This window comes from Miniopterus natalensis, chromosome 2 (assembly GCF_054644295.1).
Source record: "Miniopterus natalensis isolate mMinNat1 chromosome 2, mMinNat1.hap1, whole genome shotgun sequence".
Lineage (NCBI taxonomy): Eukaryota > Metazoa > Chordata > Mammalia > Chiroptera > Miniopteridae > Miniopterus > Miniopterus natalensis.
The window spans coordinates 18,654,483-18,682,286 of record NC_142082.1 but is presented as its reverse complement, the minus strand read 5'-3'; the positions used below and the strand labels follow the sequence as shown (position 1 = coordinate 18,682,286).

Below are 27,804 nucleotides of genomic sequence, written 5' to 3'. Positions count from 1 at the left end.
ACCAAATGATAGATTTCAGTTCAGTGTAAGGAATGACCCTCTGAGAGTTAGGACTGACCAAAGATGAATGGTCTGATGGCTGGGAAGTCACTTGTCAGAAAAGCTATAAAGGGGGAACTGATTGTGTGTTGATCATCTTAAAGTTTGGGTTTTCCCCAGTCCTAACGTTGTGTGATTCGATAGTAAAAATTTTGGTCTTGTTTTAGAATCAAATTGCTTTAGTAGATAGGAACCAGCCATGAGTCAGGATTGAGATCTCGAGTATTCTGTGGAGTGGTGCAGGCTGGAAGGCTTCTACCTCTTGTCTGCCCCCCTTGCTTCTGATTTAGAGTTGTTCAGTGAGTATTTGTTATTTCAATACATCATAGTAATTGGATCATCATATCCAACATGAAACCACACAGAAATGTGTCACATTGGAGTAGATGCTGACAAGTTTATGTGGACTAACAGAATTTTAAGACCTGAAAAGTAATTGATGGAATCCCTCCCATGATTATGCTATGCTACTAGACAAAAGGGATTTTGCAGGTGTAATTAAAGTCCTTAAACAACTGAGTATGAATTGATCAAGGGAAATTTTCCTGGGTGGGCCTGACCTAATCAGGTAGCCCTTTAAAGAGAAGAGGAGCTCTTATCTGCAGTTATCTCTCCTGCTGGCTTAGAGGAAAATTAAGAGGAAGCTCTTATCTGGAGTTATCTCTACTGCTGGCTTGGAGGAAAATTATCGGTGAGAGGACAGGAAATGAGACTAGGACCTGAGGGTGCTCCCTAGGAGCTAAGAGTGACCCCTACCCAATAGCCAGCAAGAAAATGGGAACTTCAGTTCTCTAGCTGCAAGAAACTGATTTTTCCACATACTAAGCTTGGAAAAGGACTTTGAGCCCCAGCTGAGAACACATGTCCTGCCACAACCTGGATCTAAGCCTTGTAAGATGGCCATGCCTACGCTTCTGATCAACAACAAAATGTGAGCCCATAAATGGGAGTTGTTTTATGCTGTTAACTTTGTGATAAATTTGTTATACAGCCAGAGAAAGCTGATACAAAGGGAAATTAAAACATCAAGTGTGAGATTGGGTTAAGGGACTACTTAGGACTGTTTAAACTTCAAAAAAACTATCCTTTGTGTTAAGAACTTGTCCTCTTGGCTGCCCTTCAAGTCAACACATGCCTTTCCTGAACTGCCCTGTGACCCTGCCCTGATTTTTCAAGTCATTATACACCTTCCTACTGAGGCCACCAAACCATGGTGGCCTTTTTGGCTAGTGCCCAGGCTCACACAATTATAAACCTTCAGAACTGACAAGTTTTATGTCTTCAAAAATTTAATGGAGAAAACTGGTTCATTCAGAGATCTTATGAATGACTGATAATATATTTTTGTCTCTCTAGAACCATTTAACACAGTTACATTTTGAGGGCTGTGTTTTGGAAACAATGCCTTAACCCAGCATTTCCAAAAGGGTGTCTCGGAATATGTTCTATGGTCAAATACATTTGAGAAATGCTGCATATTATATCTTTTTGTAAAATCAAAGCACATGCTATCTTATTAAACAGATTCTACTTACTGGTTTTAGTTCTGTTCCCTGGAATACTAAAGAAAAATGCTCATCAAAACTCTTCCAGTATTTGAAGTTAGCATGGGGTAATAGAAAAAGCATGGTTTACAGAGTCAAAGTATGAGGTTATACTTCCAGCTCAGTGACCCTGGATGCTACGTGACCTCTGTCAGCCTCAATTTCCTAATAAATCTTTTGGGATTTTCATAGACTCCAGAGAGATTATGAAATTTGATAAAAGTCACCAATGCAGTTTGTGACACAGTTAAAGCTAGGATTCTGATATTCTGATACCTACACCAGGACTCATTTCCCTATACCATCCTGCTTCAAGACAGGTATCAAGAAACCCACAGCATAGGGTAGTTAAGAAAAATACTTTCTGAGTGATATTAACATTTTGCTTCAGGAATTAAGAGCAGGAAAGGCTTCAAGGAGGAGGCACTTGAGCTGGCCTTGAAGGATGGGTAGCTATTGATTGAATAAAAATTGAGTGGATAAGTGATTATTTTAGGCAGAATGAAGAATTCCTTTTTAATATATTGGATGGTTATAAAATAAACCAACTCAGGCTTTTTAGTGCATAAAATAGGTTACAAGATACATCACTTTTTTAAAATCATAGTTTATAAAATTTATTCTAGCCTTTAACAATGCAAATCAAGTACAAATAACTTTCTTAAATATTTCCTGAGTTAGGGCAGGACAACGTCCTTAGAAAAGATGATAGAAACTAGGGTTAGAGGAGGAAAAGGAATTTTTTGCAAGGAAACATGGCAGTTATTATAAAATGGCACCCAAGTGAGTTAACACGTGAAAAGGTGGCTTGCCAATGAAGCTGAAAACATTGAAACTGTCCATGCCAAAGGACTGCAGTAGGCAGAGAACTGGCTTCTGGAAGCCCTCGTGGCATCTAGGAGTTGAGCAAATGCACCAAGCTCTATCTTCACTGTCGGTAGAAGAAAGACCACCTTGACACATAAAGTCTTCAGAAAACATGGAATGGAATGGTACAATCTGAAGGTGAGTAAAATATTATGAGACTAACTCTAAAAATAAGTATTTTTTCTATTTACTATACTTTAATAAGTGGGCCCCCCATTTGCCTTATAAAGTTTCCAAATTTAAATATTTTCCATGCATAAGGATGACACTTTATGCAACATTTATGGGTGCATTCAAAAAGACATCTGGGCCAAGTAATAAGAATCCTGTAGATACATCACATTTTCTGATTGTTTAAATTAAATATTCAGAGGAACAGTAGATTTTCATGCTCTGCACATCTGAGATAAGCAGCTGCTACCTGGTTAGCTTGGGAGCTGTAAATCAATGAGAAATTCCAAGTATCCTGTCTTTCTTGTAACAGACAAATCATCCCCAACTTCCACCACTTTGGGAAGAAAGATAAGAGAAATTGCTTGAAGGGAAAATTGTAGCATGTAAGATTCCCATTTAAAGTTGCTTCTACCAAAAAACAGATTCTTCAATAATAATATGTTAATAAGGAATGATGAAATAAATTACTTGATGATTTTTCCCTTTTCTTCCATAATAGCAAATTTATTTTGCTTCCACCCACAATTCTTAGATGAGCGATACCACTGCTTTATAGAGTATCAGTTGGTGATGATCGTTAGCTAATTCAGTCGGGCTAAATTTAAGGAGAACCAACCTGTTTCTAAAGATTGACATGATAATGGCCACTCTAAAGAAGAGAAAATATGTATTATCTTGATTACTGGAATAATGTGAGAGGATAGGAAGGACTGCATTTATCTCATAGAGAACAGGCTGGGAGGAATACGGTGGGTGAGGCTGGACAGAAAGAACCAAATGCTTTCACTGAGAATAATCACTGCATTTAGACACTGAAAATCAATATTATTTTACACACATAATGATCATAATTGTAGGTATGTATCTCTTTTACCTCTCATGGTTCCATTGTTAAATTCATGAAATAGCAACACTAAGATGATCCATTAAAGTAAGGTAGGAATTGGGAGCCCTAAGCCTAAATGAGCTAGGACTTTGGAGGAGGGGAAATATTAAAAACTGTATTTCAAAGAAATCTTTTAAAATCTTCAAAAGTTTTAATTACTTCCTATTATTATAATTTTATTGTCATTCAACACAACCCTATTACTAACTTATTAAAACCACCCAATGCAATCTCTTTCAGCCTAGTGGCCATGAAATATGATGCAATTTAATAACTGATCTGTTATTCCTGTTCACCGATTGATACAGAGCTGTGTCTGGAATGTATCCTGCTTCCTCCCCAGGTAATACCAATTTTTCAGCAGTTTATGTATCTTCACTTTTTCTTGAACCATCTACCACAAAAACCAAGTCACTTTTGAAGGGAAGAGGATGGCTTTTATTCATTACATATATCACCAGATGTATGTTTTTCCAAGGAGTGATACAGTCCTAGGGCTGGAAGGACCCTGAGTGATCATTCAATCAAGACATCTCATGGCAGGAAGATCTATATGTAGGAAATCTGTTCTATTCTTTAAGATCTATAGAATGAACACTTATTCTAGCCCATCACACAAATAGTTACATCTCATCCTTCTACAGTCTTAAGGAAAGAACATCCCAATGTTCATATACTTTCATACTCGGAGACAAATTGCTGGTGCTGCGATGTTTGTCACTAGTGTCTAAGCCCCCAAAGAGAAGGCTTATATTGTGGACAAGGCATGCAGTTAGGACTGATAAATCAGACCTCCTTGACTGGGATCCTGAAGTAGCGTGGTATGGCAATCCAGTCTTTGGTCTTGAAGTCAGGTATCTCAGGAGGGAACTTTGACTACCCATCTCATTAGCTCTATGGCCTTGGACAAGATGTTTGACCTCCGAGACTGTTATAGCATGTAAAATTGTTATAGTATAATACTAATCCACAGAGTTGTGACAGTTGTATGTGAAAGCACATGAAATGGTGCTTGAAATACAGTGGCTTTCAAAAGAATTATTAATTTTCTTCTGATAGAGGAAAGTACAACAAACTGGATTTGCCTATGAATCACAGTTTATTCCAAAGAGATGGAGGTGTACTGAGCCAAATTCCAGCAGTAACACTTGAAGCAATTAATAAAACGATCCTTACAGGATCAAAAGGGTTCATAAACCTCCTAAAATGCGGTAGCTTACAAATTGGATGACTCTAGCCCAACATTAAATATCTAAATATTATTCTCTTACTTGTCTCTTTTATCAAGAGATACTGTGATATTACCTTCTTCAAGGCATTTCAAAGTGATTGTAAACTTCGTGAAGCATTAAAAAAGAGACTGGAGAGTAAAGGATAAGATTATGTTTATTAGCTCGTTTTTCTTTCATGCACTTCAAGAATTTATTTAAGCAAGGAGCAAAGGTACCAGGATTTATCAACTCATCACCTTCCTTTTACAGAAATATCCTGTAATAGCAGAAGTTGATCCTTGATATCTGAGCGCCTTGAAAAATAAAAATCTTTTAAACTTAGGATTCTTTGTTGACTTGTTAACAGACATTTAGGGCAATTTGCATCCGAGGCATCTTTATGTCCTGCTCTTTCCTTCATGCTTCTGAATACCAGAAGGAAAACCTTGGTTCTTCCTTTGGTTTTTATTTTAAAACTTTCCTTACAATTTTTATTTTACTTTGAAATGCATTGTGTGAAATATGCCATGACTGTTCAAGAAAGATACTCTAAAAATATCCTACCTAGGTTTCTGGATATAACTTCCCCATCAAAACTACTTTAGCACATAATGCTAATTGGCAATAATGAATGCAAATACTGTATAAACATGTCAGTTAAGACAGCTATCAATTTTGAGGCACAGTCCTTTGGAAAGCCACCCGCTCTTCAGAAAAACTATTTGGGGAATTAGCAACACTCATTATGCATGAATAATGAATTGAAATGAGAATGGAGCAAAGTGATAATGCTATAAGGCTACAAGTTTTCAAAGGAAAAAAATCCTCCGAAATTGAGTTGTATGTATACAAAATGTGTTAAACCTTCTGCCAAGTCAAAATGAATAAGTAAGTATATGTTAGTTATATATGTATGTATAAGTGTGTATGTGTGTGTGTGTCTATACACACACACATTCTGCAGGTGAACAATAAAATGTATGATTTTCTAAACTGGCCAGGGATTACTTTAGAATTGCTAAACAGAAGCATCACATGCCTCCCCTAATTCTAACCCTCAGCTACTCTCTCCCTCCAACCTCAAATAGCCCTAAGGAGAGAACACCAAGCACAGTCACGGCAGACTTCAGGCAGCTTTCCCAAGGTACTTTCAGGCAAAAGTTCCCAAGTGACTTCTCCTTTGACCCTCATTCTAACTCTGCCCTGCCCTTCAGTCGTGATACAACATTGGACAAGGTCCCTTCCCTCTTTGCACTTCTATTTCTTTAATTTGTAGAAAGAGATTAGTATCTACTCTATCTTATATTATTGTATTGATGAGTCTAGGTTTAAGAGAAATGGAGATGTGCAGAACCTTGATTCTGGAAGGTCTGAGAGATTGTAAGACAATAAGAAACCAAGATCCTGAAGATGAAATAACACATATGGGGCAACTGACTTCTGGAAAACTAGTCAGAAGCAACAGAAAACTGCCCAATGGTAACTTTGTGCCTCCTGCTGGCATATGTGTCTCAAGTGCACAGTGAGCTAATAATGAGTTTCAGATGGTGTTCCAAGCCTTCCATGGACTGTTATTAGATTGCTTGCAGTTTTGTGTATAAAAAGCTCTGTACCTTCCCCAAAGGTCCCTTCACAGAGCCTAAGTTCTGATGGGTTGTTTCCCTGCCCAGTGGGAAGCTCAACTCAGTCTGAAGCCTGAGAAAAAGTTTATATTTCCCCTTATCAGTAATGAGGAGTAAAAGAGTTAGTGCATTTTGAAGCTCTCTTCTGCTATCTGTATAGCATGACTGTGACAGGTGTATTGTTCTTACTGTCCTTTGGAAACGGGGTCAAGAGGCCCATAGACCAAGTACTCACCTCTAGGATTGATGTCTGCACTTGGAGGATCTGTTCATGGCCTTTGAGCTGCCGGATGCAGATTTTGCAGGACAGCTGGGTGGTGGTGGGCGTGTAGCGCTCCAGGGAGAAGGCACAGTGCAGGGGCTGCCGGTTGCTGCACCACACGCGGGAGAACGGGACTTCCTGCAGGGAGAAGGGACAGAAGAGGCTGTGGTGTGCAGAGCCTGGCTCAGATGAGACTTAATAGCAATAATTATGGTGATGATGACGATGATTGCAGCAGAGATAATTGCCTAAGTGACTTTGGCAGAATTGTTGTAGAAATAATGTTCCAGCATATGCCAAGCAGCACAAAAGTAATTAATGTCAATTCCAATTGATAACATTTAAATTCCTGAACTGCACTGCAAGAGCTCAGATTTCACTTGGTGACACAATCAGAAAGAATGCATCAAACATGAATCATAATGCTTTTCCACTTAAAAAAAAATGTTCTTAGGACATTCGTATGTTCCATTCTCCTACCCAAGCTTTTTCTCACTTTAATTAAAATTATGCTAAAGAACTGATTGACCAGAACTTGTCCCCATACCACAAACTCATGCTGAGTGGTATAAACAGAACACAACATTGCTAACATATCCAGGTTAAAAATTATACCTACTGCAGAATCACATGCATATACACACATCCCAGAGAGACACAAGCACACTGAGTGCCCCACAGCAGTCTAGTTTGCCAATTCCTCATTCAGTTCATCCATTCCACAAGACTGTGGATGGTGCCTGCTAATCACCAAGCACTTTACTAGATGAACCGTAAGGAATTATGTTCAGACCCCACTCTCAAGGGACTTATAGACAATTGAGTGGCAAAAACAATTTTTACTAAATGAGGAGGGAAATTATAAAATCTATGTAAAGCATCCTTACCCCATTACCACTTAGTGCTTGCCACCGAATGGACTGTGCTCAGGCATGTGGCTCTATGACATGGTGAAGTAGAGGTCAGTCGATATTCTGAGGTCAGAATATTAGAAACTGATATACTTTCATCTACTAAAAACTCTCTCATGCCTGCTCAAATCAGGCTGGGTCCTTGGTGATGATCATGTATGTCCAGCCTCTAGTCATGTCCATCCTCACTTTTTTCTTCTCTGCTCTCATTAATTTGCACTTTTACCTGTTGCCATAAATGTAGTTTTCTATAATACTAACATTGAAAGGTGGGCTGGAAGTTAGATACTCTGAGGTGTGACTGGTAACGAAGCCAGCATGTGTTATAAGACCAAAGGCCGTGATTAAAATTTAGTCCACTCACTTGGAGGAATTATGTGTTACCTAGTTATTCCCGAGCTCTACCACACACACTTGTCTGTTTCCTAATTTTCACTATAGCAGTCTCACAGATCCTGATTTTGGATACTTGCTGGGGGGACCAGCAAGAAGGGATGGACTTTAGATTGTTGCACACATGAAGACAGGAGAGTCAGCTTTAGGGAGTATGAGAGAAAAACAAGCATTAACCCCACATCCCAAAGAAGTAGAGGGCTTTGTGGTTTTGGTTTGTTTGCTCTTAATCTTGAATCAAGGGAAAGGCAGTGGACCTTTGTCTCAAGAAGTAGAAACAAGAACTCAGAGGAGGTCTATGTGTGACACTGTGTGGTGTTTCATTGACTACAATCTTGCGCAACATGTGGGCCATTAGAATACACCACTGCCTTTGCGATTCTCAGTTCTCTGCTACACGGCAGGGGCTGGAAGCCTGAGAACTACATTTCGCAGACTCCCCAGCCAGCAATGAGTGCCCATCTCCATTCTGCCAATGAGAGGCACCTGTGCTAGACTTGGACTCTCGAGGAGGATCTGAAGCCCTCACTGCCCCTCTAACATCAGCAAAGGCCCAAAGGCTTCAGCTGTCAGCACGTGATGTCAGCAGGGGCTTCTGGACATTCCCCCAAGAATCCTCTGCTTCAGTGCTATTTCCTGAAATACCTGAATTTGCTGGTTTCCTAATACCATTAGTGGCTTTCTCTGACCCTAGTTCTACCAGGGTTTCTAAAGGTTCTGTAAGCTCATGACCCCGTTGATTAAATTTCTCCTTGTTGGAAATAGCTGGAGTGGTTGCTGTTTTTTTGACCAAAATGATTCTCTAAATAAACTCCAATGGATTTGAAGAAGTTCTCTTAGAAACTGATATAAGCTGGACAACACTGAAAGGTGCCACTAGTGGGTTCCACATGAAGACTCCTCTTCTAGGGGAAACGCTGGGGGAAGCACTAAGCTAATGGTCACTGAGGGAGCTCTTGGCTGGGCCACAGCTTGCTTATTCCATCAGCAGGCCAGCACATGTCCATTTAATGGTACCTCTTTCCTGCTTTCTCTCTATACAGAGGCTTTACTTATGATCTCACCTTGGTAGCCATAGCAGCAGAGGGCACTTCTGATTGGTGCACCTCCCAGCTACCTTTAGGGGAAGTAATTACCCCTAAAACAAAAACGACTTTGCATCTGCATAAAATCCTACCTCAGATAAAAATAATATGTTTGCAAGTCCTGCCATTTATTCTTCTTGTCGAATCCGACTCGTTTTGTGCTTCTCTTCCTGAGCTTTCATCTGTTTCGTAAAGCACAGTAACACCTATTTCATATTTCAGTCGCCCACAATGCTTCCCTCTCTGCCTACTGAGCTCTTCAAGGTCCCAACTGCTCATATATGCCCAACTGCCATCCCTCTGATATTTATTTCATTATCATCTGTCTCTGGCATTATATGCCTAATCACTACAAATCATTTTATTTGACCTTTACTTTGTCTGACAACTGATGATGATCACCACTTCACCCTCACTGGCATTCTTTTACAATTTTCTTATTTCAATTAATGACCCTCTTCTCTCACCTTATTATAGCTAACTGTAGTAACCGGCCTTCCTGCCTTCAGTCCCCACCATACAGAGCTAATGAGGGGTTGGCGCTTCATTAAAGTGGGCAAAAGAAAGCAATTGAGTGGTATGCCTCAGAAATAGCACTGTGGTCTCTCTTCTTCCTCTAATCATGAGTGGGGGGCACTGATGTGACCAGATCTCCTCTCATTACAAGATTTCTTTGCTGGGAGTGGGGGAACCAGAATTGCCCCTCGATGTCTGCCACGGTAAACATAATCCCCTACCTGGCCCTCAAGTGTTTCCCTCATCTATTGCCCTATTCTTAATAACTCTCAAATGAACACTCTTCTTCAAACCAGTAAATGTTTATAGAGTTACTCAACACCATCCCCTTCAATGAAAGAAACTATAACATAGGGCCCTGTGATTAATAGGTAGCTTTGTTTAAGGTGGTTTTGCTTAACTAAACTAACTAAGGAAGTTTTTGCTTTCTAAAACTGAAATTTAAGCCATTACAGTGTAACATAAGCTTTTGGATCGCAGGGCCAGACAGAGCTGAATTCAAGGTCCAGCTCTTAAACAAACCTGTTTTTTGTAGTGCACGTGAATCTTTGGCAAAGCGACCTAACCCTCCCTCTCACCCCTCCAAAATGACACCGACCATTTATTTAAGAATGTCTTCTCTGGTATCCCTGCCAAATTTCTTTTTCTCTCTCATGAAGATACTGGAAGAAAGGTAGGAGAGTAATGCCCACTTCAGATATAATCTTTCCTTACAGAAAGACATGAGAATCGGCACCTACCCACAAATCCCTTTTTCCATTCCACTGTCCACAATCAAAGCATTCAAAAAATCTGATTTTAAGACAGTATCCAAAGAATATGTTTTGTTGACTTGAACAGCAGCTGCTAATAGTGCTCAACAAAACATTTAAAAAGAAATAGAATTAGAAGCACTGTGATTAGTGTGTTTTTAGGGCAATCATCTTTGCTTTCTTTTATTCAAAAAACAAAACAACAAAAAAACACCAAGATGCTCACTGTTCTGAAAGGGATTATGGGGAAAGTAATATGGGAATAGCAAAGTTATGAGTGTTTAAAGAATTCCGGAAATGCTTTTATTTTGATTCCCATTATAACTAGGTTGCAAACAGATGGAGAGAATGTAAATCATATCCTAGCAGGAGAGAGACACTGGGCTCTCCAAGACATATAGCATGCTGAAAAGACAGCTGCTTTTATCCTGGGGAGGTGACAGCCTGACTTGGTGTTTTGTAGGATTTAAAAAATAAACTAATATTTTATTGTATATTGTTTATTGCAGCTTCTCCACTCCACAGTCAGTGAAGAACAGATGAAGCTATGATTTTAAGTGGCACTTAGGTCCTGCTCACCTATTGAAAGCGGAGCTATTTGCCTCCTAGAGGACGGTTTCTACATCTGTGGAGGGGACAAGAGCAGAAGCCTCATTGTGGTAGAGTCTTTAAAAAAGGGGATGAAAAGAGGGAATTAATTGTTGATTTGGGGAGGACTAGCATTATGGGCCTCATTTCTGCTTTGAATCAATGTGGATGGGTGCTATTGCAACCAGATCTGAGAACTCATAGAACCTTCCCTTTCCTGTCACACATCATACCTGGCTTCATAAGAAACAGGGCTGTAGCATAGCATCCCATAAAGGGTTACCCATGAGAACCTCAACCAACAGGATTTAAAATCTAGTTGGTCTTCCTTTACATAGTATCTTATCCCATAGCTCTGGACCCAACCTTGAACTTGGGACATTGGAAAAATATTTCTTGTGTGGTTGGTTGGTACCTGATAGAGCAAATATTCTATGTACTAGGTACCTCCCAGGCATGTACCTTCCTGAGACATTCCACCCTTCCCTGAAGAAAACAAGAATGTTCCTTAGGCAAGTCTGCCTTGGGTGCCAACTAGAATATGTTGACTTCCAGGTTCCTGATTGGAAATTAGAGAAAGGGAGAGAAGGGTAAGAAGGTAAGGACATCAGAGGTCTTCCATGTACTAGCTAGAAGGATGACAATGACAGGGAGATTCACCAGCTGCTGGGGAGACCCATGAATGATGCTAGGAATAGTTGTGAGATTTTCTGTCCCATAACAGCTCTGTTAGGTCCTGCCCACTAAGTCCTAATGCAAAGCCATTCTCTATTCTCCATGCCTAGTAGGTCAGTGCACGTCATGTTCCACACGAGGTTCAAGCAGGCTGAACACAAACTCTCCCCAAAGAACTTCCGTTTGAGGCCTGGGAGCAAACACAGCAGGGCCATTAAGACAAGAACAGTATGTATTCACACAAGCTGGGGAATTTCAATGGTGACAGGGGCAAGAAAATTGGTGGTAGGGGTGGTGGAGACATAGGAGGAACGAAACAGAAAGCCATTTGTGGGTAAGAAAAATGAAGTGGAACTGGAAACTCAGTGGCAAGCCTCTTGGTGCAGAGAAAATTAAATTGTTTCTCAACCTTCCAAGACTCTTTAGAATTATGCTCAATTACAGAAGGCAAATATTTATACATGTTCACAACCTCCATGCAATTCAGCCCATTCCAGCAGCAAAGCTTGTTGGGTTTCCTGTAAGCCAAAACCCTTTGGCTTTGCCTGGCCCTGTTTCTTCCTCTGAGGTTGGCAGGCACTTAACCCCCCAAGCCTTTTCTGCCCAGGGTTCTCTTTGAAATCCCTAGCGTTGGAATTATTGTTTAAGTGCTGCTGAAAGGTTATGGTTCTTTTGCCTGACTTTTTATCTCCAAGCATTAAACTTAATAGTTACTTTGGACTGAGCCACTTGCATTAGATCCAGTGAAGTGACATCCTTAAAACTATAAAGATTAATACAGAGGAATTTACATGACTGTTAGTGCATTTTTAAATAATACCCTGACGTTCAATTTGGACTAGAAACTTTGAATACTGCTTTCTGGGAAACAGAAGCATATTTCTAGGGCATCCTAAACAATATATTCATTCATAGAAAACCTCTCTCCATAAGCAAATATGCTGAATGTGCCGAAATAAATTGTTCAGGGCTGTGAGAGATGTCATTGTTCCTTTGAATGCACTAAAACTGTACATAGAGGGGCAATTCCCAAGGTGATGAAGTCTGCAATGTAAACAAGAATGTATGGCCCTATCCAATTTGAAAATTCTGAATTTTAGTAGTTGAAAGGGTTGGCAGTTCAACTTTTTTTCTAACTGTTACGATACACTCAAGGTTTTTCTCTTTGTGATTTGGCTTGTTCCCATTCTGATAAGCTGGTCTACCTTGTGCAAGTTTTTTGTTTGTTTATTTTTTTAAATGCAGGCTGCAAGGGTGAAAGGTTAAAAAAAAAAACGGGCTCTGCAGGTTATGTTGATGAGCAGAATGAAGAAGTTGGAAAGCTTCCTGTGATTCCAGGTCAATATGAGTCCATCAGAAGCTTTTGCAGAGTTAAGGAAATGTCCTGTCACTTGAAGCACAGGCGCCCTGGCTTAAGAAACTGTGGTAGCTGGCTGCTTATGATGACTAAACTTACTGCGAATTTCTGTAGAACTCAGTGGCAGTCACAAGAGATCTTTTTATGCTAAGTGATTACTCCCCTTCCCTAAAAGTTATCCAAGGAGACTCTAAGCCATTTTGCAATTTTTAAAAAAATTCTCTGATACAGTTATGTGAACAATAATATATATACGTACCTGTATATATTTATGGAAGGATTATAAGAGGCAGTATCCTTTCTTTGCCTCTCAATTTATAATTTCTTCTTCACATCTTGCCCAATTCATTTGGCAGCAAGCAATTCATATACTCAGGACATAAACCTCCTGTTCCCACCTGGCCAAGCTATAGCTCTCTACAACGCAAAATCACACTTAAAAGGTTTCTCGCTGACACCCAGTTCTTTAATTGTTGAACATGATCAAAACAATATCTCATAATGAACTGATGTTAATAAAAATGAACCAATAAACAAACCTAGCTCTAAGTTGTTAAATTACCACTTTCCACCTATATCAAGCAACGATTTGAACAGGAGAGAGGAGAACTGTCACACTACCTGAGGTGTAAGCTCCTTTTTCCCCACCTGTTAGAAACCTGCGAATTTATGACAATATGTTTAATTCCCTGTGTGTAACCCAAACTGTTACATTTCTCTGACAGTTCTGAGATTAAATCCATACTTTTAAAGGGGGAGGAAAGTCAAGAGTACCCTCACCAGGGTTGTGACACGCTTGCTGGTTAAAGCCAAGCTATTTCTGGTAGAAAGCCATTTGGCCAGTACCTGGCATGCAGTGAATGGTTTAATTCTCCAGAGAAATGGGGGGATGTCGAGGACAGAGATCTGAAGACTAAAGGTATTCCCTTTGAAATGCAGCAACTTTGGTTCTTCCAGTAGCTGTCCACCTTGATGCCTTTCATCCGAAACCACTTCCTGCAGGACAGGGGAAGAGAAGAGGCACAGCAATGAAGCACCCAGTTCTCTCCGGGTGTTCTTTCCTTAGGTGTGTGCTTGCTACCAGGTATCTCCCAGAAACAGAAAACCCTCCACACCCTTGAGAGGGCAAGACTAAGGACTGAAAGCTGCTAAGTAATAGGATTTGGGCAGAAAGAAACAATTGTTCTTTATTATTATGTTCCTTAGGCTTTTAAACACACTATGCCTTTCGTTAAAACACCTGCATTGCACCAACCGAATTTTAATGCTGTTGAATTTCCACAATGTTATGAATTTCATTTTGATATGACCATAATTGGGAAGTTTTTGTACCTAACCTCACACATCATCATAGTCTACATAAAGGTAGAAACAGCCCCCTCCTCTCAGGTTCACTCCTTCATCACTAACATAGGCATTATCCAAGGTTATTCTTTGGCTCAAAATAGATGTTAGGGAGTACATGTGTCATATTTATTTGTACTAATGTTCATAAAATTTATGCCAAAGGCCAAGAAAAAAAAATAAGTTATCAAGTCAGTGTTAGCTCAGAAAAAAAAAATCAAATTCCTAAGATAAACACTCCTGCACCTTTCACCGAGAAACCATTATAAATAGATTTCATGCAAACACAATGCACATGCTTCCTATTGAGTATATCACTTAATAGGTTCCAAATCTGTGTTCAGAAACATTGGGGAGATGATAGGACAATAGATGTGTCTTCTGCAAAATCTTAAAGTACTGTGGGCTGAGTGTTATTAGAGATAAAAGACCTCCCTAAACCTATTTTTTAAAATCATCATTAATTTAGTTATAATTTTCTTGCAGAACAAGATAAATAAGAAAGCTGAAATCCTTTAATTATGTCCTATAATCTTCCCAGATTCTAAAAATGATTGTAAGAAGTCAGACAAATAGGTTTATAAATACAGTATAAATAAAATTTAATTATAAATATAAATTTCAATTAGCAGTGAGTAAAAGCAGCTTCAAAGGTTATCTTAATCTATCTCTTATTCACGTATAAAATAACATTAATGAAAACATTTCTCACTAAGCAGCAGCTGCCCAGCTTTAATCCTTCACGTACATACAAATAGCTTGCTAAGTATCTTTTGTTAGGACTATATGTTTCAATGCCAATGTCATTTTCTCCGGCTCTTAGGTCTTGCTAACGGATGTTTCTGGGGGTCCTTAGGTGAGTGTTAAACTCTGTGATGATGGAAATTTCTCTATCTGAATGGTCTCATGTGGTCTTCACTAGCCACAGTGGCATTAAGCACTTGAAAAGTGGCCAGAATGAATGAGGAAATGAATTTTTCATTTTAATTAATTTAAATTTAAATTCCCACGCATGGTTAGTAATTACTGTACCTAACAGTGCTGTGCTAAGTGATTCCTAATGTGGTGAGTCTAAGGACTGAATAGAATAACCATGGTAGCCAGCGTCTGGTGGGGGCCTGAAAAAGTGGAAAGTGTAGGATGGAGAGAAAAGGAAATTTATTCCCCATGCTGATTTAGGTCTTTCGTAGATGCTGCTCACTGGTTCCTTCTTTTGAGATTAATGAGTGTCCGCTGGAGCCATGCTTGAGCTGGACTTCAGGTCTACAGAGACGAAACTCCCTCTGCCACCAAGGAGTTCCCGGTCTAGTGAGAGTCTCAGAGTGGCAGGTGTGTGGCTATCCCACAGGACAAGAGGGGTGCGATCTATGTGTGCTGCCAGTTAAGGCAAGACTAAGGGTGCCTAACCCAGATGGGGGGAGAGGCCAGGAAGGGAGGCAGGAACTTAATAGATGGAGTAACATTTGAGCTGAATCTTAAAGGAACATCGGGCCCAGCCACAGGAAAAGGAGGGAGAGTGCCGTCCAGACACTGTGCAGGGCATTCGCAAGGGCACGGAGGCAGGCTGAGCTGGAATAGAAGGTTAGGGTGGAAAGTGTGGCTGGAGATGATGACAGCGGAGGGCAGGGGCCAGATCATGAATTCTTGCTTGCATTTTAGCTTACAGTAACGTTGCTCAGGATTTAAGGTGTGTAAGAATCTTCTGGGGGGGCTACATATACTTCTCAAGAGTTCTGAGCCTGTAAGCCGAAATGGAAGCACAGGATTCTAATCCCAATTCTGCGTGGTTTTAGTCAAATTCCTTAGCTTCAGGTCCTTGCTTGAGTTGATTCATAGCCAAGCAAAATAATTAGCAGGATAATATACTAGCTTCTACTTGCAATTCTAGTGCAAGTTTAGAAATGAGTACAAATGAGAAATGTGCTTATTAAAACCATATTTAAGCCACAGAATTACAACGATGTTGACTCTGCAAAGTATATTTGACTAGGCTTTCTACAGTGTACCCCTTTTCTTTAAATTTAACTTGCTTGAATGTACAGAGAAGTAAAAGAAGGTCAGGAGATAAAAGGTTTTTTTGAGGTCATGCATTACTTAGTGGAGAGCTAGGCTACTTCAATATTTAGAAACTACGTAGAATCCTCACACCAGAAGGGGACTTCATCAAGTCTTCAGTCACTGAGTACCTTATTTATAGGTGAAAACATGCAGCCCTCCACCCCTTAGAAAGTTATTTGCCTGAAGCCATATGGTTAGTGACCACACTAAGACTAGAATAGGGTAACTCATTCATTGTCTAGTATTTTCTTTACTAGATTTCCCTGCATTTCCCTAAGCTATACTTGACTCTTGATTTTTTTTAAAGAAAGAAATAATGTGATCAGACTATTAACTCTGTCCTCTATATAATTTTTCATTGGCACAAGATATATATAAAGATCTATGTAAACATGATATAAGTCAGTGTATTTGCCCTAGGTTATGTATACTAAGTAGTCCTTGAAATGCGAAGTGGAGAATATTAAGAATATTAAAAATGGATATCTACTTATAATTATCACAAGGAAAATGGTACCTTTTAAAATGTTCTGCTGTAGGGCTCCAAATTTAAATACAACTATGATTTATTTTTGCTTTTTAAGCTTACCATGTATTGAACCAGCTGTATACAATTAACAGCGTCTCGTAACCTTGCACAAAATATTAAGCAATTACAGTTATTCTGTAACAAAACAATTTATTATTAAAATGAAGAAGCCCAATAATGAACTAACCTTTGTATATATATATATATATATATATATATATATATATATATATTCATAAAGGCACAATTGGTTTCAGAATTAAAGAAATAACCTCTCGAGACGAGCTTTAAAACACCATTCCAATAGAATAAATTGTACTTAACACAGAATTCCCAGTTATGCTTCTAACTTATTGTATTCTTCTCAGGGGCCAGGCCTGGACATCTGAATTGTTAAATGCTTCTCAGCTGTTTCTGAAGCCTGGCTGGGGTTGGGGAATCAGTGATACAAACATCTCTGCTGAGCTGGTTCTGAGTCACTCACAGGGACGCATCACAGGGGCCAGATACTCATGTGTTTTTTCTAAATGCTTCCTATATAGCAGAGGCCTTCTGTTAAATCTATTGTTAAATTGATATCTGTATTAATTAAACTAGAAAATAGGGTCTGGCAGGTTTCTTGTAGATAAAATGTCCCTAAAGGCGCTGGTGGGTGGTTTTTCTAGTCTCTCTACTTCATTTCACATTGGGGGTTGCTAGTCATCCGGTTCCAGGAGTTGTGGCCAAGAAACTTGTGTTCCCTGCCTCACTGAGCTCTTTATGTTGATTTAATGAGACAGGCAACAAAATTCAGGTGTGCTTCAGGGATAGGAAAACAGGCAGGCCGAATTTACATATTTATGAGACAAAACTGTTTGAACTTAAGCGCGCACACACACACACACAATGATGTTGCTGTGGTGTTTTCCTTTAAATGCTTTACATGAACAATATTTCCCAAGGTTGCATTATTGATAACTACGAGAACTACATCTGGAGGAAATCCTTTGAAATTAGATTCTAAATCCACATTAATGCCAGGTAAGTAATGAGTACCAAGAGGTACTGAATGGGAGTGCTGGGAAGAGCAGAGAAAAAAATAGTGTTGTGTTGGTTTTTTTTCCTTTCTAAGATAGGGGCAAGTGCTTAATTCCTTGCTTTCTCTACATCAAGGTTTTTTTGAGCTGTGTGTGTGTGTGTGAGAGAGAGAGAAAACACAGTAACAAAAACCTAGTTCTTAAAATGTTCCTGCTTTGAAAAACAGAGCACCATTCCTCAGCCTTTGCTTTGACTCCATCAAAGGAGGTGATGCCAAACGCAGAGACATAAAACGGCAGCCCTAATTTTCACAGAAACAGTAGCGGTAAGGACAGGAAGTCACCTGGTCCTTCTCACCCTTTTCTCACCTTCAGGCAGATGGCATTTTTATTTTTGAACATACCTGAGCTAATGTAATTTTCATAGAAATGTTTTTTGACTTATTTATCAGAACAGATCTTCAAAAAAAATAATCTGAAACTAATTTAATTACGTTTTGCCAAGGTGTTTGAAGTATTTGTTTTTTTCATGCAAAGAAACTACTATGATTCAGATAAAATATCCCTAGATCAAAGAAGAAGAAAGAATTATAGCCCTGCCGGCAGGAGGCATAGGGAAGGGGGGCCGGGTGTGGTTGAAAATGGAGCATGTTTCTGTTTGGTTACTAAAATCCTCTAAAGGAATATTTTTTGGGTGGGACCATTATATTGCCAGCCCCTCATCTAGTTCTAAGAGGGCTGGCAGGTTGGGTCTGGAAAGGGTTTTATGGGATATGATTTCCCAGTGAAATCTGAATGAAATGAAGGATGCAACCATGCCCGTTGACCAGGTTTCTTTCTTGGTTAAGAGCACAACTCTAGTTGGACACGTATTTTTAATCATTTCTTTGAGACATAAGAAAATGCACCATGATAAATACAGCAACTGTGCATTCACACTTGTATCTATTTCCAACTCACAACAATCATTTTTGTTATAGTGATAACTGAGGCAAATTCCTGGGTAGGCAATTTCTGTAGAAATGCTTCATAAGAAAACTACACATTAATTTTGGTGAAGAAGTCAGAGTCCTATCAGCCACCACCTTATACAATATTTTCAGCTCACACCATCCAAGCTGGGGGAGCTCATATTACAAACATGTGAAGTCTTTCAGAGGTTCAAAAAGTGAACTGATGCTAAGGCTTTCTGAAAGGGGAACTGTTTTAATGGGTTAATAGCTATATAATACTCCCCTCTAATTAAATACCACATGTGAAGTCATGAAAAATAAGACATAGGTGATTTGGGATATTAAGGTGGCTTAAATGAACCTCTGTAAAGGAACCTGAACACATTCACTCGGCAAGGTAAAAATCCAGAAAGCAAGATCCTTTTAGAGGCAAAACCATTTAGACTAAGACCAGGGAGTAAAACAGTTGTGATCAGAAGAGCTACAAGTTATGTTTTAATCTTTCTGAGAGTCAGCAAAGTTATTCAACCAAGGCCGATGCTCTCTCAGGACCCCAAGGGGGAGGCATGTCCTTTGCTGCTCATGACAGCTGTCACATACATCCTGTCAATTACACGTACAACCGAACCCAACTTTACCATCAGCTTTATTCGACATAACAGGAGAGGGAAAGAATAACTGAAGGTGAACAGATTATGAAAAATGGGGTCAAAGGTATTTCCACTGAAAAACATTTCTCTAAAGCAAAATGATAGAGTTTTAAGAAACATCTCCAAATGATGAAATCAAGGTATTGGGATTCAGTTTAGAGGGAGAATGCCATTTTCCTGAGCACTGACTAAGAAGGATATGTCACCCACGGGGGGGGGGGGGTGGTGGTTGAAAAAGCTGTGTTCGGGGCCTCATCTACATTCATCTACGAACAGCTGAGCTGCTGGAGAATCTGGTAGCAATCAACAGGAATAAAAACAGATTATCTGGAAAGTCTACTAGAATAAACTCTTTAGGCAAATGTTTAACTCACTGGTATACACAACAGCAGTGAGACCATTATTCAAAGAAAATTCCAAACTGGTTACGAAGGCTGACATCCAAGGCGGCTGTGAGGAACAGACCCTCATAAGCGCAGCAGGCGGCAGTGGGCTGCGCACAGGAGCCGGGAGACTGGAACAGCTCCATGGCCTCCACGCTCCACTTGAGTTTGCTCAGCCTTAGAATCTGGCTGGGTTACTACACAGCCAACTTGAATTGCGGTGCATTTTATAATCGCTAAGTGATAGTAACGCTCTCAATACATTCTTCTTTCTTGATTACTGAATGTCTCATGTATTTTATCCTGGAGAAATCCTCTTAGTAGGGGTGGCTAAAGCAGATGAAGTGCATAGAATGCCAATCATCCGATGAGGTGTAATTATGATGAAGTTCTTTATATTACAAAACAGCACCCCTGTGAACAGCCCTTTTATGGGCAGCTAAATGCGAAGTGTGCCCTTCAAAATGACCTGTGCTACCTAAGAGGTAGTCAGGGAAGGTTTGGAAATGCAGGCTGGCTCTGTGTCATCTTTACTGGCTTATGTTCAGTATTCAGGTCTTTGTATCCCTTCTCCTGGTAAACATGAGTTCTCTGACTCAGTGTGTTAAGAGCTAGTTTCTGAGGAAACGCTCTGTAATGGGCCTAATGACCCATGGCTGGGCTAGCAGGGATCTGGGATGAGGTGTGTCAGGAGATCTATGTTAGTTATATGTGGGCAAAGCTTACACGGGCACTTCTGCAGTATCCTTGCTGCTATTAATAAACTCACGCTCTTTGTGAGTAGCTGAAGTAATTCGTACATGATTAGAAGTACCAAAAATGGAAGGGAACCTTGAACCATCTCTGCCCTAGTAGCCCTAATAATTAATAAACCATGATAGGTATGGTTTATAATTGTTCTCTGACTCCAGCCTTCGGTCGAAGCCAGCAGTTTTCTCATTGCCCTCTGCACATCAAATAACTCCTGGGTCTGCAGCTCATTCCACTGTCCTTTCTGCACATGGCATCCTTTCTCTTTTGCTCCTAAATCTCACCCATCCATGAAGGTTCACAGAGTTCTCAAAAACTCTTCTCCAGTTGCTCCGTTGAATTGGGTCTCTGTTCTGCATTCCGACTACACGTCTAGTCTGGTCGGTTTTACAATTTAGCACACAATGCATTAAGTTAGCCCTTTCTTTTTGCGACTGCCAGGTACCTGAGCGCCTTATTGGATGTACAGTAAACACAGCTCATGCTTCATGATAGGTACTCCCATCAAGCCAGTGCTGGGGGGTAAATTTTCCAGACCTTCAGCAATAGACTTCTCTAGAGACACTGATCTTTAGGAAACCCCATGCTTTCATCACACCAAAAGAATTAGAGAGGCAGAGCTGACCTGAAATGCCCAAGGGGTATTGTCCACACAGTAGACTCTCAGGTTGTAATCCAGGGAGTTACAGGACATGCAGCCGAAAACTGCCACCTTGAGCTGCTTCACGGCACAGTCTGTGATTGGTTCTCCGGTGAGGGCATAGGTCCCAAAGCTGTCTAGGAGCACATGACATGCAAAGGGGTCCAAGAGGCAGTAACAGGATGTGGACTCATCCTCCACTGACATCACTTCCTATTGGGAAAAGGTACGTGAAGTTCTCTCAGTTTGGATATAATGTGATTCGATTTAACAGTTTACTTCCCAAGGACATAAGCAAACAAACATTTTCATAATATTTTCATCGCCCTGATTTTCTTGATGTTAAATGTTCTTCTATCAAAATAACTGCTTCTATCAGAAACTCGAGAAATGGTTATGGTCAGTGTCGGAATTCTACTCAATAGGTTGTAACAAAAATCAGTTTCAAAGTTCTATTTTTGGTTAATTTGTTCAACACTGAATTAAAAAAAATATCTTACACATTAACATCAAGAAGCAAACATTTATGTTTTTAAGAAGGTCTGTTTCTGAAAATATATTTCAAAATCCTTGAAGTACCATATATTTTTTCATATATTTTATTCTCTCTCATTTCAACAAAAGCATTCACAAGGAACCATTAAATAAATGGTCTGGATAAGATGTACTAAGAATATTTCACTCTCCCTGATAAGAACTTGGGCATGTGTGGCTGGTTTGGTAGAGCATAAACCTAACACCATCTGGATATAAACGATTGTGCGGCAGTGCTGAGAACAGAAACTAAAGAGGTGAAAATCCAGGCAAAGCAAAACATAATGCAAAAGAGACCAAAACCTGGCCCAGGCAGGACACCCATGGAACTTCATGTCGCAGGGAATTTGCCTGTGGTTTTTGAGGACTGAATAAATAGCAGAATACATTCTCAACAAAGAATATAGACTAGTTTGCAGGCATAGCTGGGCAGAGGGAACATAACCCACTGCAGCAGCTGGCATTTTCCTTCTCATAGGGAAACAAGATTTTCCTTTTGCTCAGTTTGCTGGAAGCACCTCCTGGGAGGTCCGACCCCAGGGCTAGCAGGAACAGGTCATTGTGTTGCAACAAGATAATTCATCTGCTTTCATGCAAACTGACTTCAGAGGGACATAAAAAGAATCCCTATCAGACAGATAAATCAGAGGTTTCACTTAAAACAGTAATTCACTGCAATTTTTCTTGGCTGTGACTGTCTCCCTTGCTGTTACCCTGCCTCATGTTTCCTCACTTTCTTTCCTTGTCTCTTTTGTTCTCTCTTTGTACTGTAAGTCTTTTATGTGTGTTCATAAACACAGGGAAACGGACACTCAGAATAATTTTTAATGCATTCATTAATTCACCAGAATATATTTAGCACCTTCTGCATTCCTGATCACTTAAACTTAGGTTTGTTATAATGCTTATGATGATAAAACAGATACAGTGATTTTATATAATCTCTACTTATATAATCCCATATAATCCTTATATTGACAAAAACAGATCTAGTGACAAAGTTTTACGTACCACAGAGGGGTACATAAGGATGTATGTCTGTGTGGGTAATTGAAACTGTATTCTAAAACCAAAGAAAAAAGCTGGGATCCTCTCATCTCTTTTTTCCATTACACTGGAAAACCACTAGCCAATACCTTCAGGGTGTTTGTTATAAAACACACATCACCAAGCCTCTGAAAAACAGGAAAATGCCCACAAATCTCACAGCTGACTCCTGGTGTTAAGAGAGCTCAAGGTGAAATCTATCCCGTAGGTGGAACCCAAATCCTGGTTTTCAAAAAAGGAAGAATCAGGTCTCACCTCCCACGTGCCCTGCTGGGTCCTCTTCTTTAAATGGATATTCCAGTGCTCAGAGCTGACGTCTGCACAGTGTGGTATGGTCAATGCAAAGGGAGTGGTGACGATCATGTCTGGGGGACCACAGGTGACTTCAGGACTCAGGAGCACCTCAGATCCATCGGACTGGAGGCTTTACAGTTGGGGAGGGATAAAGAGAGAAGCATGTGAAGGAGGGGGGCTCACTTGAGTGAGAATTTAGTTACAGACTGGGGTTCCCTTCAGGCAGAGCACAGCCCTTCCCCGCATTCCTCCTGGGCAGCACCACCCAGGCAGAGGCCTGGGCTGGACCACAGCCATTCATCCCGAGCTGCTGGAGCACGCAGACTGAGCTGCAGCCTAGATTTCCAACCTAGGTTCTGACAAACAAAATCACAAATGCTTCTTCAGAAGTAAAGGGCAGAACAGAAGAAAGCAAAGACGTGGCCGGTGTGTCGCACAGCAGCTACAGAATTCTTATTCTTGTTAACATTATCAATGACCCACGCCAAGAACATTATAGAAATGACTAATCTGGTAATCTTACTGTCAGATTCCTTTCTTCTAACACATTCTACTAATATTTTTAATGCTAGTAAGCGTTAAAACAAATTATTATGAAACAAAACAACACTTCAAACACACCCGAATTGAGCATGTCTCTACTGGTTTTGAAAACATTTATTTTCTGCCAATGCACACACACATACGTTATATAGCGATAGCACAGTGAACAGCTCATTATAAATGTGTATAATCAAATACACAAATATATATAATCGTTCATCTCTTTTCTATTTTAGATCTAAATTTAAAATCAGTCTACCCAAAGCTGGTGTTCAGATTTTTCTGTACTGTGAATTATTTACGATGGGAATGCAGAGTTGTGAAACAGATAAAAGAAAGAGAAGTTTAATTAAAGGGAGATAATACCACCTCAGTGAATGCCTCCCTTTTTCACTTCCTGTCCTTTGTTTTTAATCTCTGCCCCCAAATAGTGAGGTGTGAAACTTTATAGGACAGTAGTCAATGAGGAGACCCCAGAAGTCTTCTCATTTTTTCCCCCAACTGCTATGGGTTTTTGAACAACTATTTTATTTTTTTTGATAGATTGTCACTTGTAAGAGATATAGTGATACAGAAGGTAGCCAATAAAGTAATTTAGGACTCTAAGATGACAAGCTACACGAGAGCTGGGATTGGTGATATCTAGGCTTTCCCTTACCTGACCTAGAAAGGACATTTAAATATGTCACCCCTGGTCAAAACGGCAACCTCTTGAGCAAGACAGAGAGGAAAGTTAGCACTAAAAGCTACCACCTTTTACGTGGTCTTGTATAAACAGTTTTTCTATGAGTGCATCTAGCATGTTATTAATTTCTGACTTGCTATGTTGCCATCGCTTGCTCTCGTTCCAGATAGTAATGGTCAGGCTCCAGTTCATTATCTCTAATTTGCTGCTGCAGTAAAAGCCAGGGCATATAACTGAGCAAAACATCTTTTATCTACTGTATCTAACAGACCTGAATGTATCCCACCGTCTCCCTCCCTCCCCAAGAAGCACTGGAGATGACAAAAAAATTCCGTCTTCCACATAGACTACCGTGTCAAAAGCTGACAATTCTTTCTATACAAGCAGTGTTTACAGGGTCACTGAAAACACGTCTGTGTTTCCCTTGAAGGAGGGCAGGCAGGCGATGGGGTGGGTATGGAAAGTGGTGTATTAGCAATAACAAATGCTCTGTGAACAGCCTAGAACAATATACTTGAGGTCTGAAAAAATAGATAAAAGGCCGACGTGAGCTCTCCCCGGCACGGAGGGGCAGCCCGCGTGGGCGCCTGCCAGGCCACTGGGGAGGGTCAAGAGCCTTCCCCCTAATTGCAGCCCGCGTTCAGCACCGACGGGGGCAGCAGAGATGCTTCTGAGTGACCGATGACAAGCTCTCCTACGAGAACCATTTAATTGCTTTCAGAGAATCATCCCCCTTGTTGAACATATTGTTCAAACATATGGGAATTGGGGGAATTATTTAATGCCAAGTGAACTGAAAGCAGCTAATTAGATGAACCCTCACACTCGTGACTAGCCAGGCTCCTTTCGGTAATAACTTAAACCGCATTAGGGGTCGCAGGCGGTGCACATCCAGGCTCAGGCGCTGCGTGGAACCCGAGCTTTGCGTTCAGCAGGCAGCAGGCATTTCCATACGTGCAGGGGAAGTAAATCAAGATTTACAGCAAATCATCCCACTGTGAAACAGTGTCTGGGTGCAGGTTTCTCTCTGGTGAAGGAACAAAACTTAAATCTCTCCACTCCCCACCCCACGATTAATAAAAATCGGCCATTTTCTGCTACTTTTTATCTGTGGCAATCAAGGAGATTTACAAATATTAATTAAAGCTCCTCGCACACCTGGGGAGGCAGGTGTTAACAGCACAAGGTCACAGAGAAGTCAGTCAAAGTAATGGCAGCAAAATTCCCACTCCCCGTTTCCTGCTCTCTGTGACCAGATGTACTTTCCTCTTCTGTTACCAGTAGGAGGTTTCTGGTCCAATTGCTGGCTCTTGTGACATCCAAGGAAAGATGGGGGAAAGCACAGTCTGAGTGTAGTCATGGATACAGACTGAGGGCCTTTGAGGACAGAGGGCTGGGAGAGATGATTTAATTGGGCCTGGGCATAAATGAAGGTTTATAGGAAAGCATGGATGGCATTTAAGTTTTCCCATATTATATGGTACATGAGAAGAAAGTAGCCATGTTCCTGCTAGAAAAAAAGGTGACAGTTTTCTAAAATTGCTGTGAGCTAATAATAACTGTGAAATAATAATAGCAATTTCAGGACCATAATATGAACCACTTCAGGGCATCATGTACCATAGTGTAGATGGAAAAGTCTGGCTGCATGGACTTTTGCTAGTTATTTTTTTCCATTGTGTTCTATCTCTGTCTCTGTGTGAGTGTGTGTGTCTGTCTCTGTCTGTCTCTCTCTCCATATAGATATATATATATGTATATATGCTGTGCATGCTTATGAAAGCTTCTGGATAGGAGAAGATCAATAATTTAAGAGTCAGGTCTGTGTATCCAGGTGGCTTGCTGAGCAACTGTATGGAAATGTGGTTGTGAATTAAAATTTCTGCTCACACAGTGGAGCTGAGGATTCTGGGAAAATGATAGCCCTGCAGCTTTGATGCAGGAGGCACAGGGCGGGAGACGGTGCGCGGGAGCATCCTGCCTGGGAATCTGGAGAGACAGGAAGATCCGTGTTGCTGACCTTGCTTAGTTACCAGAAAGGGAAACCCAGAGTGGAAGCGTAGCTGCAGAGAACATAAGCAGTGGGTCCGAAGAACATTCTTGGGTCCTCACTGTGCTCTTCGTGGCATCATCCGAGACCTCATCCCTCGTCTCACCTCTTCTCTGTCATGACCACCAGACGGGGTGGCAGAAAGGAAAGCCCGGGCCTTTCTGTGCCTCACTTTCCTCACATGCAAAATAACACCCACTCTGATTGCTCTGAGAGTTAAAAGAAGCTTAAAAAGCACCAAGTATGTGTTAGTTAAGCGAAAGTTCTGCTTCCCAACCCCTAACTCCCACCCCTCCTGCCTTTTTACAAGTTTTACTTCTATCTGAACTCTGCTTCTTTGAGGTGGCTAATCTATTCAATAAAACTGTCATTATATCAGCACATGCTTTGACAAAATTTTCAATGCCTTAGAGATGTGCACTATGGGAATTTAAGGCACCTCATAAATACTTTTCATCCTGACTTCCTACTCTGAGCTCAACTCAGCAACCAGAGGAATCCCACTAAAATGTCAATTTGTTCCCGCCTCGAGGAACTACAGCTGGTCCAGCTGCTCCACAAAGCTTAGTGCTGCCTGGAAGAGTTTGCCTCCAGATCCACACGGTTGGCTCCCCAATGCCCTTCAGGTATGGGAGCAAATGGTGCCTACTAATGAGGCATTTCCTGACCGAGCCTGAACAATGCAGTTACAATATTCCCTACACCCAATGCTGGCCTTCTCTTTTCTCCATGACTTATTGTCCTTTAATGCACTCTACCAATTTGTTTACTTACTCTTTTTCTGGCCTTCCACAAACTAGAATGTAAGCTCTAGAATGATTTTTTGTTGTTCATTGTTGTATCCCCAGTGCCAAATCTATGTTAGTTGTAAGCACTAAGATATATTTGTTGAAAAGAACAGAGGAGCATGAGGTGGTTCCTACTGATCAAATCTGGAAAATTTTGAGCATTAAAGTAAACCATGGTACTAGAGAATAACCTAAGAACCCATTACCTATGTGGCTATGAATGAATGAATGAGAAGGGAAAAGTCTTCCATACAATAGAAAGCCAGCTAATACATGTAGAAAGTCATCATTTGGCAACCAAGCATATTGACATTTGGCTTAGTTGAGAATTATGAATGCTAATCTATTTGGTGAAAGTTTGGAAAATAATAAGAAACTATTTACAGGGTTCCAAAGTATCTTTGAAACTAATTACAAAGGGTAAAATACTACTTTATAGTGGGGACTCTTAGCAGGCATCACCTAACCCAACTAATCTAATTTAACATCACCAGTAATGGGATGAGTCTGTAGAATATACCTCCTGATATGACACAGTGAAAATAACTTGGCGTCACTTCTGTAACATTCCTGCCTATAATACATAGCCTGAATCTAATTGTAAGGGAACATCAGACAAGCCCAAATGGAAGGATATTCTGCAAAATAAGTGATCTAC

The 27,804-nt window shown here is 40.4% G+C and overlaps 1 protein-coding gene across 8 annotated transcripts in view; it reads right to left on the bottom strand.

The window, feature by feature from the left end:
- UNC5D (unc-5 netrin receptor D) overlaps positions 1–27,804 on the bottom strand; it is a 466,349-nt gene that overhangs the window by 19,156 nt on the left and 419,389 nt on the right. For all 8 annotated transcript variants that reach the window (XM_087814164.1, XM_087814166.1, XM_087814165.1 and 5 more), the window contains 4 exons: positions 23,042–23,210; positions 21,191–21,418; positions 13,729–13,878; positions 6,579–6,743 (listed from right to left, as the gene is read on the bottom strand). In XM_087814164.1, the coding sequence (XP_087670290.1) occupies positions 6,579–6,743; positions 13,729–13,878; positions 21,191–21,418; positions 23,042–23,210 (712 nt within the window). The remainder of the gene's footprint in view (positions 1–6,578; positions 6,744–13,728; positions 13,879–21,190; positions 21,419–23,041; positions 23,211–27,804) is intronic.